Below are 16,970 nucleotides of genomic sequence, written 5' to 3'. Positions count from 1 at the left end.
GCTGCACCGCTGAACTCCACTCTATCACCTTGACACCGGAGTTTTCCACCAAGTTAAAAGTGTTCTGTGTCCTGAAGGCAACTGTTTTAATAAATATGGCAAAGTTTAGAGGGAGAGGCAATATCTTTTGTTAGACCAATTGGTACAGTTGGGGAAAAAAACAACTGAGGAGTCTTCAGACAGATAAGCCTTTCTTCAGGAAAAGATATTAATTCTCCCTACAAATCCTGCACTGTTCATGTCCTTAGACAATCATAAGTACAGTACTACCGCTTCAAGGTTTTTATAACATTAGGGACGACTGGTAAAAGCAGGAAGCACAAAAAGTTACGTTTACTCAAGGGAGAAAAGAAATCCCTATTTTGCCTTGGGAGCATTCAAAAGGGGCTCTATGTGCTGCAGCCCCTAAAACCTCTTTGACAGCTCAGCAGCAGAGCAATGGCTGAATGGAGGGCAGGGGTGGAATTATCACTTCTGTTCTGCTGGAGCTGCATGCCAAGAGAGAAGCATGTAAACAGAGATCCAAGACAGTTTAATAAATCATGCAGGTAATCTGGATATTTTTGCTGAAATGGTTCCCTCTATGTGGTGTTCTGAAACTACCTACATGTCTGAGACCCCAGGCCTGGGCACAAAGCCTAAGTGTGTGAAGACTTAGAAAGGCTTCCCAAGCTTTTCATTGTACAGACCACATTTAATAGAGGGATTGTCTCACAGGCTGTTTCCCCTCCTATTGGCAATTGTATGAACCTCTCCCTCCTCCATCCTGGCATCAGAACAACATTCCTGTGATACTTCAGCAATTGCTTTAATGGAAAAGCAGCACTATACAAGTAGCGTGTTTTAGGTGTCTTTTAATACAGGATAGCTGCAAGACACAGAGAAAAGCTAGATGCGACTGTGCAGCTTTCCAGAGATGTCCAGTAAGCTTACCATCAGCCTCAGTTTAGAAGCTGCAGAATTATATGGCATGCAGAACAAATAACAAGCATTTTTCCCAGGGGAGATACAGAAAACCCAAGGAAATTATAAAAAACACAACCATTGTGGAGTTCTTGTATCTGCATGAAATGGGTGATGCAGAGTGACTTTGTCAGATGGTTCATGGAAGAAAATTGAAGCAAAAGAAAAAATCTGTGTCAGTAAACAGCAAGAGGCTCCTCTGTGACAACTGTTACTGGTAGGTAATTCTTGGAGATATCCCCTGTGGATAGTCACAGTGTGGGAGAAAGACAAAGGGTGTGTGGGGGGAGGCCCTGTCATGGCCTTCTTCATGGGACAGCAGGACAGGAAGGCAAACAAATTACAGAGGACAGTGATCTAATAAAACCAGAAAGAAAATAATTGCCATAGCTACGCAGCCATTCATTTTTTAAGACTGGAATAGAAGATGTTCAGTTCTTTTCTCCCTCTGTTTCCTTTGTCACACAAATGCTATCAGAGCATGCAACAAGCTACAGGCTTGATATTTATGCATATAAATGACTGCAGCTTTGAAAGAAGCCTGGGCACAACAATGTGAAGCAAAGAGCCATCGTTGCTGCAGGCTTCTTACTCTGAATTGAAGAAAAAAAATTCCCTGAGCGTGGCTTTTCTGCCCTCCTGTTGCTCAGCGTGGTGCCTGGACACTGAATGGTCTAAAGCATTTTTCATTTTGCAGCCAGCACCAGTATTAGTATTCTGCTGCCTGTGCCCATCAGCACCAGATGCTCAGAGAGCCAGCCGCAGAAGACCACCAAAGCACTGCACAAAACCATAATTAGCAGTTAGGGTTATATATATCTAACAGTGAAAATCACCTTTTTTTTTTAATCTTACGTTGTTTTTTTTCCTTCCCTAACTAGAAGCAGCTAACTACGCTGAAGGTGGAAAAGTAACAAAGCAGTACAGAAAGAGCTTCAGTATCTATTTTTTTGTTAGCAAGGATGCTTTTACTGCAGTACGGGTGGGTGCCACTTTTACACCTTTCATTATGTGGCTTCTGTGCTTATAAAATGGCAGCCCTTTCTGTTTTGGTAAGAAAACCAGAAATTTAAGAGAATCAGAAATGAGAGGTAAGGAGCTGAGATAAACTTCCCCTGAGCTGATGGTAAGCTGCAAATTGTTTCTGTGTTACTAACAAGGCTTTTTGCTTCAACTCACAGGGAAAGGGGAGAAATGGCACCGTTTCTCATGACACAGTTCAATTCGCCCTCCGGCAAATTGTCACAGAAGCAAATGAAAGCTCTGCATATGTATTAGCCCTTCTGTGTTAGCAGTTAATCCCACGGAAAATATCAAAATGCTGAGACATCTATTTGGAAATAAGCTCTGCAGTTCTCACAGCTACGACATTTTTTCCCCCCATGACAGAAGGGGATTAATTCTTTTTGACTTAGCAAAGGACCAACATTGCTAAGAGGTAATTGCTCTCAAGGTTGAAAGAGCATTTCACAATCTTAGACTTTTTACTCATCTGCTAGGTAGCATTGCCACCAGGAGAGGTTACAGCTGTTAGCAAACAGCCCAAATGCTGAGGGCTCTCACACTTGATGTCCTAAAGCTGGCAGCAGAAGGTGGCCTGGTATTTTATGACTGAGCTTCTGATGGGCCATTATGTGTTGTTTTTATTGTGTTGCTGATGCAATACTGCTGAGCAGAGAAAAAAGGAAGTCCTGCAAAGCAGTATGGCAGTCTTGTCCTGTGGCTCTTCCTTCCCTCCTTTCCCTGCCCAGAAACTGGGGTCTTTTCATCAGGAAAAGACATCCTGACAGAAAGCAGTGGGCGCTGTCAGGTCTGTGCCAGCGGCTTCACCAAAATTCAGGCTGCCTTGTCCTGGGGACAGACAGGACAAGTCTCTGTCAGCGGTGGCCATTTAGTGACGCAAATGGGCAACGTGGGAAGCCATGGGTTAAGGGTGGAGGGTGCGGGGACAGCAGCTACCCCTGGGAGGTGCCATGAAGTTCAGAGTCCAGTATCTGGGTAACACTGTCCTTGTTGAAGCTGGCCAGGAATGTAGGACTCATGGTGCCAAAACTGTACGAGCAGCTGTAACTTCAGGTCAGTACCCAGCAGCTCAGAAGCTAGGCTCAGGTGGGAGTTTCCCCATGGCAGCTGGATAATGCTAGGTTAGAGAAACCTCCCTCTTGCATTTGTTTTTTGGCACTAGGGCTCCTCTAGCAGAAAGGCCGCTGTGGTTATCCGGCCGCAGCTGGCAGCCTGGCCCCTCTTTTACAAGAAGGCCCAGATTACGTCCCCCCTGAAGGGGTCCTGCATGAAGACCTGTCCATTTCTGGGGTAGCGCTCCAAACACTTGTTCATTTCAGGAGAAGTCACCACCATTGGCAGCCTGGATGACATCTGGTTTTCCTGGCTTCACCCTCCTTGGCTGGAATTCCATTAACTGCCCAAATCCGGCCTGTAGCAGAGCTTAGGAGGGAGATGAGCACCTGCCTTCCCAAAATATCTCTCTTACACTTGTCTTGGTGAATCAAGATAGGGACCTGAAGACCCTACACACTAACCAGGAGATACTTCATGAAGAGCTACCTACAGAGTTACGCAAACCTGGGAAGTATTTGAGCTAGGATGGAGACTGGGGCAATGAGAGATTTTAGGCAGACTGGATCCCAGCCCCAGTTTCTGCATAGGAAAGTGCATTTCCAAACTGAGGGAGATATTTTCAATCCTCTGTGCATCTACATTTTCAATTTTCTATCAAGGAAACTGAGAGGAGGTACTCGGCCTATAAATATTTGACATAAATTTTTGAGCTGAGCTGGAACTTTGCGTCATGAACCTGAGCACTAAAACACGAACCTGCATTTCCATGCTATGGCACACCACTTCATGGGAACCAAAGTCTGAGCCTCTTACAGCCTTATCGACTGGATCCCTTCGTCACTACATCAGTAACATTTCAGACTGAATTCTGATGCTGTGAAGCACTACAGGAGAGGTAAAAGAGGCAGTCAGAGAGGATCAGAACGAACATGCTGAGCTCCAGAATTGCAGCACCCATCAAACAGTACTTCATTACTAAGAAATAATTGCTAGCAGAAGGTAATGAAATAACTCAAAACTGAACATTATGGATCAGCATATTTTGTTCATTGCTAATAAATAAAAATATTCTAACTCTGGGAATGTAAACAAACAAACAAACAAAACACAACACTTCCTTGTATAAATAATGTCAGAAAAAAAAAAAAGAAAAGCAAACCGCTATAATATTTACTAATTGAGTCTTCCTGGGATTTTTGTTGCACAGATAATTTCAATATTTCCTTATTTCAACTCCTTTCCAAAACACAAATAAATGTTGAAATGGTACCATGTCTCACTGAGCAGGACCTTCACATTTCATTTGATTCTAACACAAGACTGACCCTTTTAGGTGTGTTAATTGAAAGGCTCTAGGGCAGACAGAGGATATTTTCATAAACAAGGAGCATTATTCTGTCGGCAGCTGCAACAGAAGTGGTTACTGGCCACCTCTGGCAGCAGAACCCACTGCTAGGTCACGCTCTGATGAATTATGCAGCATCAATAATCTTTTGAACAGGCAGGATGTGACAGATTCACCAGCTCCTCCGTTCTCTTTTCCCACTGTTTAATGTCATCTGGCAAATGCAGGACTGCAGCATAACGTGTTTCTCAGCATGCCCTGCTTAGCACACCACCTCAAACTCACGGAGGATGCTCAGAAGCGATAAGAAAGGGGATATTCTGCATGGCACTGTGACAAGAAGAGAAACCTCTTTCACACTCCCATCAGAGCAGCATTTTCCTGTGGAGCTGCAGTTGAATGTTCTCTAACGGAGGTAATGGTGCCAGGATGCTCACTCCTCCATCCTTGCTAAGGCAGTATGGAAAATGCATAGCAGACCTACATACAGAGAAGCAGGGCAAAATGGTCAATCTGCTCCTCCAGACAGTCACATAATGTTAGGCTCTTTGTGCTTTTATCTAGTTGCTCTAGGGCTCAATAAAAGGTATCGAGGAAAACCAACGCTGGAGAATGAAGCCTGTTATCTGCTTGATGGAGATAAAAAGCTTTCTGACGCATCAATATGAACAGTCTTCTGAGGAGATGTCATTGCCCTTCGTATACAGCATGCAGCCAACCCTGCAGGACTGAATCTTATTAAAAAGTGATACTTGATGCCCACAGAGGCGCTGCATGACCGAGCAAAGGCAATAGCAGATCTCACCGTGGGGTACCTTTGCTGTTAGATGGTGCAGCAGCTGCTGAAACTCCCTACTGTGCTACAGACCCAATGAACTCCCCACCTGCTGTGTTACAGACCCAACGCCTCCCCACCAGCCCTGACCTACCTAATGGCATTGTTTCATGCTCAGCTTAAGCTGCTGTCGATAGGGGCCATCTCGCTCTCCCTCCTTCACCCCTCCATGCACTCCTGCTCACTGTTTTGTTGGCCTGGGTACTTGTGTAGCAACACGTCTTAAGCTGAGCATGCAACTGCACCTTGACTTGCTCTCCTGTTTGTGCTCCTACTGTCCATGGTGCCATCTCGGCTCGTCTTCAGAACAATGTAACACCCTCCTTCTCCCCTTCTTCTCTGGGTCTCAACCACTGCTGCCCAGAGTCATCCTGTGGAAGGTTAGGAATCTAACAGATGTCCCTCCAGCAGAGGCTGTCCTGGACTCCTTTTGAAGTCAATGCCAAGAGTCAGAATCAAACCTGAGATGAAGCCCACAGTGCTCCACTGTCTATAAGTGTAGTAGGAGCTAAGTAACTACGCTTCTGTCTTGATACCTTAGCTGTGCAACTCATAGGGAAAGGTTGTGGGCCTATGTGATTATCTTGAAGATCACTCTCGTTCCGGATGCTTATCTTGCTGTACCACTTTGTCAACAAATAAGACATGCTTTAGCGATGATCGCTACAGAAGAAATACTCTTGAACTATGTGATTACATCCTCTGAAAACAACTTCTAAGATTCCTTTAGTCAAGCTGCTGACTGATCACACCAAGGTGAACACTCAGGCGCTCCTTAGGTCACAGATGTACCCTCAGTCCCTGTTTCCCTCAACTCCTCATTCTCAGTGCTTCAGCCTTTTCACTTACCCCCTAACTACCTGGCAGATGAGAAGCAGTTCACACTTGGTGTAAAGATATATCTGTGTTGTCTGCAAGCTGACTGTCCAGCTGTAGGTTGAGAAAACAGATGGCTTCAACTCACATTGCAGCCTTTTTAATCCCTGAAGGCAAAAGTTTGTCCCTCTGCTTTTCTTCCAGTTCTGATGAAACCTGTGGGATGTTAACATCTCTGAGTCATTTATTTCTCTATCAAAATTTGCTGAATGTGGTCAAGGGCCTGAAAAAAATGATTTTTTTGAAGAGAAATGACACAATTGTTTCGTGTTTCACTTCAAAAACATGCTAAAAAGAAAGTGACTGGTGTGCCACAGTGTGTTTTTAGCTGTCTAATCCTGCATCCCTCACACTACAGCCTTCTCTTTGCAAATCCTATATTTTCTATCTAGGCTTCATGCAGCCTGCAGGCATGTCAAAACAGAGGCTGTGCTTTGCTGTATATTAAACACTTAGCAAAAAGACCCCCATCTCCAAGAAAAAGGTGTATGGGATCTTCACACAGGCAAACAGTAGGAGCCCACAGTAGGTGGTTTCAGACCCCAATTACAAGCAACCAAACCATTGACAATCTCTTAAACGTATACCCAAGATATGGATTTTTTCCACCAGTGCTATGGTCTGCTTCATCAGCTCCTTACTCTTCATGCTGCTGATGTCCTTGCAATCTGGTGTTTTCCTCCCCTAAAATATGCTGCTGACACCATACTTTACATTGGCAACAGCAATGTTAGAAACAGAGTCTCAATTAAAAAAAAAAATCCTTATCATGTACTTACTCTTTGGGGAGAGTTGAGGTCTTATTTCAGTGCTCTCCACAAGCACCACAGATTTAGCTACAAGCTTGCTGAAAAGCAAGAACTTCAAAATGCTGATGTGCTCACACATCTCTGGGACAGTCACTACTAAATCAAGACTAGTGGTAAAATGGCAGAAACAGGCAGTACTGTTAAATGAGCACTGCGTGCTTGCTCTTCCATCACGATGGTGACAGGGCCTTCTAACCAATTTTTCCAAGAGTACTTTACAGTCCAACTTGTGGTGCTCGCCCTGTACGTAGGTACTCCTGATACCTGGAGCAGTCCGGGGCAAATGTTCACTGAAAAGCTCTGCAAGCTACAATAGGGAAGGTTAGCATAAAGTATTATTCTAGGAATTTAGGGGCACTCTCCTAGAAGCCAACTGTTTTTATTTCCCCTCTTCCCTCCCACAGAGTTCACCACAATTCAAGAGCTGTCTTGGGAGTCTTAGCCCAGTCTGCACTGCATGTGTGTCCATACCACAAAATGGATTCATGTGATTTGGCATCTTCCTTACCTGTCTTCACTCTAAAGCCACAATCTACCTCTATTTCCCCATCTAGGGGCTCAAATGGCTCCATCACATAGCGATTAATTCTCACGGGAGACCCGATACCCGTATGAGAAACAGTAAGTGAATTTTTTTTTTTTACACCCTGAAAAATATTCCTGGTTTGTGGAGAACAGCTGGCAATTGTTATTCTGTATGTATCAGAAACAATAAGCAGAAAACCCCTCTGGGGGGAAGTCAATCGTAGCGGTTAGCTTCTGCTCACCAGATTTGCCCCAGTGAGTTCAGTGATGCTGCTGGTGCTGCATCTCCAAGGCAAAGCACGGGATGTTACACAGCAGCCTATGTTGCTGCTAAATTCAGTCCAGTGGAGAAATACAGGAAAAGTGCACTAATTATTAATGCTCAACCATTACATTAATTTGTTTTATTGGTATTTTCTATTGCATGTAGTACTGAAATAAGTTGCCCCACTTTTTTAAGGGGATAGGGGAGGGAAGAGGGTCTGAAACTGAAACACAGAGAGAGCGGTATTCCAGACGACTCCAGCTTTCCACGTTAGAAAGTTTAAGCTTTGCAAAGACATAAGTCCTTTCCGATCATAAAATCTTCCTACATAAAGATATGGGTTGTTTTACTGGGCAAGAACCCAGGTACTGATCCTTGGTATTCATTTCAGATCTCTGTTTGGAGTTTCAAGGTGTGGTAATTCAGTAAAAGTCCCATCAGCAATCCCCGATAAATCAGAAGCTGTACTCCATGCCTGTCAGCATTCAAACTGCATCCAGCAACATATAGTTTAAAGTCCTTTGACTGCAAGCATTGCATTTTCTTCTGACTCCTGTATAAAGCTGAGATTCTAAAAAAATGTTTTTTATAAAAGCACAGAAAGAACATGGCATTTGAAAAAAAAAAAACCACACAAGAAACTCTGTACACTTGAGCAGCTGACAAATTTGGTCTAACAGTGAGCTCCATACCTCACACAATGTACTCTAGTTAACTGAGAGTGTGATTTTATGATTGGCTTAAGACAATTTAAGACTTCACTGCTGGCACTCTTCCCCCTGCTATTCCCAGCTAAGTGTTTCCACTGCTTCCCATGTGTCACATCTAGATGCAAGTTGAAACAGCTTGCTGAACAGACTGGAAAGAAAGACTCAGACAAGGAATAATCAGGATTGTTCCTTCTGGTGGCAGTCAGAGAACGGATCTGGCCAAAAATGTTAATTCTCAGGAAGACTTCTTTTAATCAGCTTGCTCTCACAAGGAGGTGGCTGGGAAACCCGGCCAGAGAGAAGGCAGGAGCCATGACAAAGCGTCTACAGTAGGGATGCAGCCCAAATAAATCATGGGATCGAGCCCTGAGGCATGATCAAGCATTGCCACATTTGTGCCTGTCTAGACAATCAACTGTATCAGCTTCAGAACAAAGGAGACATTTAGACTCACCAGTTCAAAAACTATTTTGAACCTCAGGATCCTTGCAGCTGACAGGAGTGTGCCATTCAAAAGACCAACCCCATCCATACCAACTGCTGGAAAAGGGAAGCTAGTAATAGAAAGCACGCCTTGTGGTCAGCGTTTCATTCTGGTATCTCATGCAGAGAGATTCAAGCCAGGAGTCACCTGGTAAACATTTTATGTATCTTTTAAAATTACAGATACAAGATTTTTCCCCCAAAACTATTTATCAACAAATACAACAACTATTTACCAACAAAAGTGAGGCAGGTGTTGGACATCTACTGCTCTCGAATGCAGCACGCATCAATTAGCAAATGTCCCAGCTCCACACTGAACCTCCATGATAATTTTATTTATTTATTTATTTAAAGGAATTCAGATAAAAGAAAATAAACCACAATAATGCACTGCAGCAACACAGTGAGAAAACTAATTGCTGGCATTGTCAACATAGCAAGCATTTAGTAAAAGCTGCCTCAGTAGCTTCAGCCTTCACAAGTGTTTTGCCATTTGACTCAGTGAATCCGATGGCTTTCCCCTCCTATTATAACTGGTGCCTCTGAACCAGGAGTTGCCTGACAGATTTATTATGGGACAGATTTACTTTTTTAGCTTCCCTCTGTGGGCTTTAACAATTCGGACAGATGTCTCAACAATTTTCAGATCATTTTCATCGTTGTACCAGATGAACTTGGGAGTGTCAAGATCTTTCCTGCAACCCATTGCTCAGGGTGGAAGACCCACTAAACAGCTGCCTAGCTCCTTGTGGTTTTCTGGGACAGCAGCAGTAATGCTTCCACACAGGGAAATACAATCCACATCACCTCATAATCCCATTTAACTCTCTCTGAGATCTTTCTTGTAAATTTTTACTAGAACTGTGTGGTACTCTATAGCTCGGTGTTTAACAAAGCTTCCCTGTGCTTCTGAATCACGTCTGGTAACGAGAAAGAAGAAAGATTTGCTTATGTGGTTTTGATTATGGCTATGTGCACTAAAAACAGGAGCTAGAAAAAAAGTCAGATTGTCATTCATACTTATTATTTTTTTTCTGTATAATTGGTCCAGTTTATATCTGCTGCATCTATATGACAGGAAAAAGAACGGCCTGGATGTGGTCAGAAAATAATACATAATGGTGATATAAGGAACAGCAGAAGTAGAGTTCTGATAGCTCTGGTCCAGTAACTGTTTAGGGTAAGCTAACACTCCTTCAGTACTGAAATCCCAAGCTAACACTAAGCCAGGAGGAAGCAATTCAACCACGGGACGCACAATTGGGTGTGTGCTAAATGATCCTAAAGACTAAAACTCTGGCTTTAACACAAAGCATGGGTTACTCCAAACTAAAGATGTTTAAAGAGGAACTTCAACCTTTACAAGAGGAAGGGCTTGCTTGTGGTTAACAGCACATACTTGACATGCAAAAATCAGGATTTGGTTTCAAGCACAGCTACACAGATGTTTGTGCATGTTCTTCCATGTGACTCTGCCTCAGTTCTTTACTGTCTTCTGTTTCTGGCCACTGGCCATCTTTAATCGTGTCTTTAAGGGCACGTGTCTTTAAGGGCTTTAGGGTTTTTTTATTTCCCCTCTAATCCTTATGTTTCTAAATAACCACGTGCAGTAAGACCATCCTCAACGCATTATCTCCCTATGAAAACAGTGTCCTAACCTGGTCTTCTAGAAGGTAAAAGTGCAAATAGCAATGTAAGTTCTTTATCAACTGCCCCGGCACAGCTCCCAGGCAGTGGTGCAGCAGCAGCGGTAACTCCACACAGTGCCTAACGCAGGAGTGGACACTTGTAGATGAGACTGTGATGTTGGTGGGGCTAGGAGGGTGGGTGGTGGTGTGCCATCAAATGCCATAGCAAAACAAGAGATAGATTAAAAAGTATGCAATGGAGGTGGCAAATTAGGGACTGGAGATGTTGCTGGCCTGATTCAAAATTAAACACAGGAAATTCTGTTTAAACATAGGAAAAAGTTTTTATTGCTGTTGTTGTTTTGTGTTTTTTTTTTACTGTGAGGGTGGTCAGACAACCATCTCCAGTGATCATCTCCAGACCATCTCCAGCTTAGACCAGACCATTTCAGTCTTCCAACCTCAGCTTTCTGTGATTCAGCACCATTTTCTATCTTGTATCCAAGCATTTGCAGGCCAGGTAAGATATGCAGCAGATACTCCCTGTATTTCCTGTGGAGCTGCCACTTCAGGTTCCACCACTACATAAAACACCTGAACTTGCAACATTGGCAGATGCTGCAGGCTAAGAGCTCTACATGATTTGGGCCCAATTTCCTCTTTCATTTTTCTTTACACTTTGATTCATCTTCTTTTTGTAATACTACCTTCTGGGAATATAGCATGATTCTGGCAAGCCCACCATAATTTGATTTTGCAATTTTATTTAATAGAGCCTGTTGCCAGCCGTTGTAAAATCATCTCAGTTCTCTGTAGAAATAAGAAACAATATACTATGGTATATCTTCATATTGCAGTAAAAGAATATAGTTATATCCTTACACTTACTAAATGACACTTGTTGAAGAAATACACTGAGAATATACCCACTCCAGCAGTCCTGGGACAGAACTGGTTTGAACTAACTGAGCTTAAAGCAGGCAAATACATTACTAATTTTTACCTTTGTAACAGATTTTTAATGGCCCTAATCAAACCCACCCCCCTCCTGCTCCTGATTAGTTTTCATCACCTTTAATAGTTAAGTGAAGGCAACCAGATTTCAAAATGGGGCACGAGTAACAGGAATCCATTTCTCCATGTGCTGTTGTTGAGGATACCTATAAATCTACGTAACACTATAAATCCTTACACTCCTGTAGCTCCTGTTATCTCTGCAACCAGGAAGGCTAAATCTATTATCTTTAGTCAAAAGCTCCACTAGTGCCCATTTTGACTGATGTGATCCCTCGGTCTCTAGAGTGTTCGGTAATAAAAACTCTTAAGAATTATAAATGGGAGAACTTCTGAAGACACTGACTTTGCTTTCCTGTATAAATGACCTAGTCCTCAGGGTGGATATTACACTTTTTTCTATTCAAGGGTACTTTTTCTCCTTACATTTCCTTCCAACAGTGGTTAGAGTCTGAGAACTTGAATAGAGATGGAAGAGTTGGATTCTTCTGTGGTAACATCAAGAAATAGAAGCCATGGGGAGAAAAAAAAAAGAATGGAAAACAGAGAAAAAGAGACAAAACAGAAGGATCAAAGGAGAAAGGTAGCATGTTGTTACATGCACATGGTATGAAAATGGTGTGACAACTGTGCATTGAAAAGCTCTGAGCATGGACGGGACAGATGGCCCAATACTGACTCTTCATGGTCTACCTGATGAACAATATCTGTACCTGAGAAGCTTTTGCTGGGTCCTCAGGATGAAAACACAAGCAAATACCGAATTTCCACTGCTGATGTTGACCTTGGGTGAAGCAACCTCACAGCAGGGTTCAGAGCAGAGCTGCTCAAAATGAAAGCAGCCTGGCAGAGCACCGAGTCAGAAAGGGGAGGTGGCACAGCCTTGGGAAACTACAAAGGTTTACCTCAAATTCAGGACAGCACTCATTTTTGGGCAACTGTTATTTTTCCCTGTTTGGACGCTGTGACTTGACTGCATGCCATTAACTTACTCTAATTGTCTTTAATGAGAATTGTGAGGTGTTTAAGTAAGATTGGAAATAAGTCTGAAAGAAAAAGAACATTGATTTTGGTATGTTGTCTTGGATGGGTTAATGGCACATGCGTCAACATGAGGTTTCAAGGCTCTTTTCATAAAAAAGCTCTTTCTGTAGTGCCAGAGATGGCTTGCTCCCCATGACCAGACCCAGTATAAAGAGTGTGCTGCAGCTTCTTTTTCTTCACAAGGAGTGAAGAAAAGGAGTAATGAAGGAATAGAGTCCAAACTGTGTAGAGTGGAATATAGTCCAAACACAGCCCAGGTGAGCTGAAACGGGCAATGCCAACAAATCATTGATCCAATCCCAGAACAGAGACCTGAATTTATACTAGCGTAGGAAGAGAATACAAACAGAAAATAATTTAAAGGTAAATTTTAATAAAAAAGACACATGCTTGGTAACTCACATAGTTGTAAATCTGTAAATTTGTAAATCTGCCAAAAGAAACCGTCCTGTGCTTAATTTTTAGAACCCTGGGTTACAAGTATGTGCAACGTGGAAATAAAATTTTAAGAGCCCTGGCCTTAGGTTTACAGTGGAAGAACACAAACCACCTAAAAACAACCCAGAAGTGCTAAATTATTTCCTACTTGCTAAAGTAAAAGCAGAGGAGCAGGGGAAGGTGACTTACCAGCTTTCCAACTGCAAAGCAGGTGGGTGACAAGCCTCTTTTACATCGCTGAGAAGCATGACATGAACCATGGTGTAGCTACACGGTTTTGCTATCTCGAATGCTCTACAATCTGCCATGAGCTTGTGCCTTATCCCATAGGGCCAGCTTTGTGTTTCATTTACTGGCTTAGCTGACAGGGTACAAAAGTGTATCCAGGCAGTTCCCTATTGATTTCTTAGCTGAAAAATGTCAGCAGTAAAACAAACAAATAAACAAACCAACCAACCAAATAAAAACCCACCTATTTTCACAGTTATTTCTAAGACAACCTGGTTAAATTGGCTCCAGATCTGACTAAGCAGGGAATACTTCACATCTCAAATCACAAAAATCTTGCTTTGAAATGCTTGCTTCTGGCTTGGGTCTTTCGCAAGCTCCATAAATGCAAAGACTGTGCAGAGGAGGATGTAAGCAGGCTCCATCAAAGCTCCTCCTCCCCGATTGAAAGTCATCCTTGAAATGCACAGCTCAAAGCAGCTTGAAGATAATTGCAGTGTTGATGTGCGGAGACCGTTGCTTGTTATGCTGACCAATCCTAATTAATTATTTCTTTGTGATTCCAACTGCCTGTATCCATAAAGCACCGACGGCCTTTATATTTTGGTATTATGCACTCTGGGTAAAGGTCTCTTCTGTGTTTTAAAGTGCCTAGCACAATTGCCTCTCGTATATGATCAGGGATCCCTAATGGTAATTGAAAACTGTAATTGAAAAGCTAATTGAAAATATGAACAAAAAGCAGCTTATTGCATTTGCTAGATTAATGAAGAGCACACCAACGGGCAAAACATCCTATTAGGATGAAGCACACCTCCTGCTAAATAACAAAGGGAGAAGTGGGCTATGCACATGAGGATTCAGAAAAGAAGAATGTCAACATTAATTTAGCACGTACCTTCCATGAAACCACACTGCTGAACCTTTCAAAGCCGTAATGCCTCAAATCCCAGCATCTATCAGGCAGGTTTGCCTGGCCTATTTCCTCTGCTCGATAAGAAAGGGAAAAGTGGCCCACAGTCACCCTAGCAACAGCCAGAGCCGGCACAGGAGGTGAGCGGCTCCATTTCTGCACAGAAATGAACACAGACACACTCTGCAAACTTCAGTACTCTTGCCCAAAGTACCTCCTATAAAAAACCCACCAATGTTAGCTGGATGCTGTGGGGAAGAGCATTCTTTGGTTACCCAAAGCTGGGACACAAGGGCAAAGAATAAAAGGACTGGGATGCTGCCTAAGACCAAAGGTCCAACCAACGCGCCAGAAAAGGCTTTGATCTGGTGAACGTCTCCCTAGGGAAAACAAGTCCTGGAAATAAACCGTGCACAGACTGATCTTTCCATTGCCACAAAGCAGCTGTTGAGATTTCACTTGACGTGGGTGATGCCTCCTGCCACTGTGTGCCTTTGCACTGGCACGAGGTCCTGCACTTTGCTCAGCTGCTCTCATCCCAGCAAGCAATACAGGCAGCTGTAGTTAATTCTTTCCTACCCTCAAATTCTTTGGAATGTCCACGGAAAATCTTTGTCCAGTGGAGTTTATCCAGAACTTCTCAAGACAGAATTATTCATTTATTAAATGCTGAAATGGGAGCCTCATTGGCACCAGAGGATAAGACCCCTGAAAAAAAGAACAAATGAACCAGTGGTACTTCTGGCTTAGATAAATTTCATTTCATTAGAACAGGAGCTTCAAGTGAAGCAGCTGTAGATAATGGAGACTCTGCTTTTTAATTTATGAGAGTTTACTTTGCATTATATTAGGTCCTAATGGCACCATTGACCAGACTGTTTTCTGTACAAGTGATGCCACTTTCTGAATCTCTTCCCCAAATAAATTAAAATGTTCATATCATAGTTGTATTTTTTTTCTAATCTTTCTCCCACAATCTTTTCTTCAAATGCATGATGCATCCCCAACTGCCAGCCTCCAAAACAAAAGCATTTCTCTTCCACCTAACTTCTTTTACATCAACGTTACTGTTGCTCTCACACTGTCTGACCAGACCAACCACAAAAATCCCACACAAAATGCAAAGCTAAATACTGCTACTTGTGAAGCTGCATCAATATAATTTGCCTTGGAAGCAGAAAAGAGAAAGAGAGAGACAGTCCTGTCTCCTGAACTTTTGTGTCTGTGGTGGGATGATAATGCATCCTTGTTCTGACAAATTACCAGTGTTGAAATACAACTGTAATCCCCACATATTGTGGATAGCCTTGGTCAGCAAGACAGCAAGGTGACCACACAACGTGACAAACTATAGCTGCCATACGACTGAACATTACTTGTGCAAACAGCTAATTTAATAAAAATGAAGACTTAAAAAATTAATGTTACCTTTATTTTTAAAATATGTGGCAGCCACACGAAGTTGTTAAGAGATCAAAACCTAATGAGAAATAATTTACTTATTTGTGCCTTGCCTTCTGAACTTACGTGCCAAATAAGCATGCTTACTAGGCAAACCCAAACCATCACCCAAAACTGTGATTTGAGGGGAAAAGCACACACCTGGGGTAACCAGTCAAATTCAATACGCATTTACTATTTGTGGAAAAAGTCAATTGGCTGGATTTTGCCTTCCAATCATTTCAAGAACTATGCCTGCCAGTGGGAAGCCAGCAATGTATTTAAACAACAAAGTTTAGGAAAAAGCTGAGTTGAATTCTCTTTTTCTCAGTTGTGTGCACACACACAGAGCAGATGGAGAAAAGTCAGCAAGCTCCCTGCTAGTCACATCGGCTCAGGAGCCAGACATTACGAATACTGTCTGATCCAGCTCTTGCTGAAATCAATAAAAGCCCTCCACTGAAGACCATGGAGACAGAAGATAATGCTCTCCATGCATGGAGAGTGTGTGAATGAAGAAAAAACTGACAGCTTTCTTCCCCTCTGATTTTCATGGTGCTTCAAGATCCGGATTATAAAATGCAATTACTCATCTATGAATTCTTGATCTGCTTCCTTGGCATAAGTAATACCCTAGTCTGTGTGTGTACCAGGGAGACAGGCATCATCTTGCCCTTTGATGAGCGCTGTAGATACAGGATGTCCTACAGGTAAGAGAATGGTTTGAGTGGGTAGATAGAGGACTGAAAATGCACTACTTGAAATTGCTTTAAAAAATGCCATTTTGCTTTGGTGAAAAAGAACACTAATCCAGATACTAGGATTCATCTTTTATCAGTAGGATAACCTGATATTCAGCTATCATAAACAGAAAGACTGTGACACTCGCTAGAGCATCTATCGCCTTTGAAATCAACAAAACGCTTCATAGGATTTGTTCTCAATTGCGTCCTTGGCATCAGCGTACAATAAACATTCAATTATTTCCACATGCCCCAGCTCTAATGACATTCATCATTACAGATTCATTCAGTTGCAGGACCCATTCACATTGGCCAAGCCGTATTTACAGATTTTGTTCTCGTTTTGCCTTGCGTTCATATGACCTCTAATATTTATGATTTTACACATGGCTTATATTTCAGTCACGAATCTCCAATCAGTTTAATTTATATGCTGCTTCTAGACATAGATCCAAGAAGAGAAGGAACGAGGGCTTTATTGTGTCAGTGTGAGCTCCATCATAGCATTGGGTTGACGTTAATAAATAGAAACAGTCAGGAAAACAAGAAGATGAGATTCCATTTCCAAAAAGTCTCAAAGTTATACTCACTGCTGGTAGAGGACATGCGGCTGTACTCAGACCTGCAAG

The 16,970-nt window shown here is 42.6% G+C and overlaps 1 protein-coding gene across 6 annotated transcripts in view; it reads right to left on the bottom strand.

The window, feature by feature from the left end:
• The window catches only part of FAM124A (family with sequence similarity 124 member A), a 44,235-nt gene that overhangs the window by 16,472 nt on the left and 10,793 nt on the right, over nt 1–16,970 (bottom strand). For all 6 annotated transcript variants that reach the window (XM_083820894.1, XM_083820895.1, XM_083820892.1 and 3 more), the window contains exon 2: nt 16,932–16,963. In XM_083820894.1, coding sequence (XP_083677020.1) covers nt 16,932–16,963 — 32 coding nt within the window. The remainder of the gene's footprint in view (nt 1–16,931; nt 16,964–16,970) is intronic.

The sequence above is a fragment of the Anser anser genome, assembly GCF_964211835.1.
Source record: "Anser anser genome assembly, chromosome: 1".
NCBI lineage: Eukaryota > Metazoa > Chordata > Aves > Anseriformes > Anatidae > Anser > Anser anser.
Note: the sequence above shows the minus strand (reverse complement) of the source record. Positions and strands in the feature narration are given on the sequence as shown.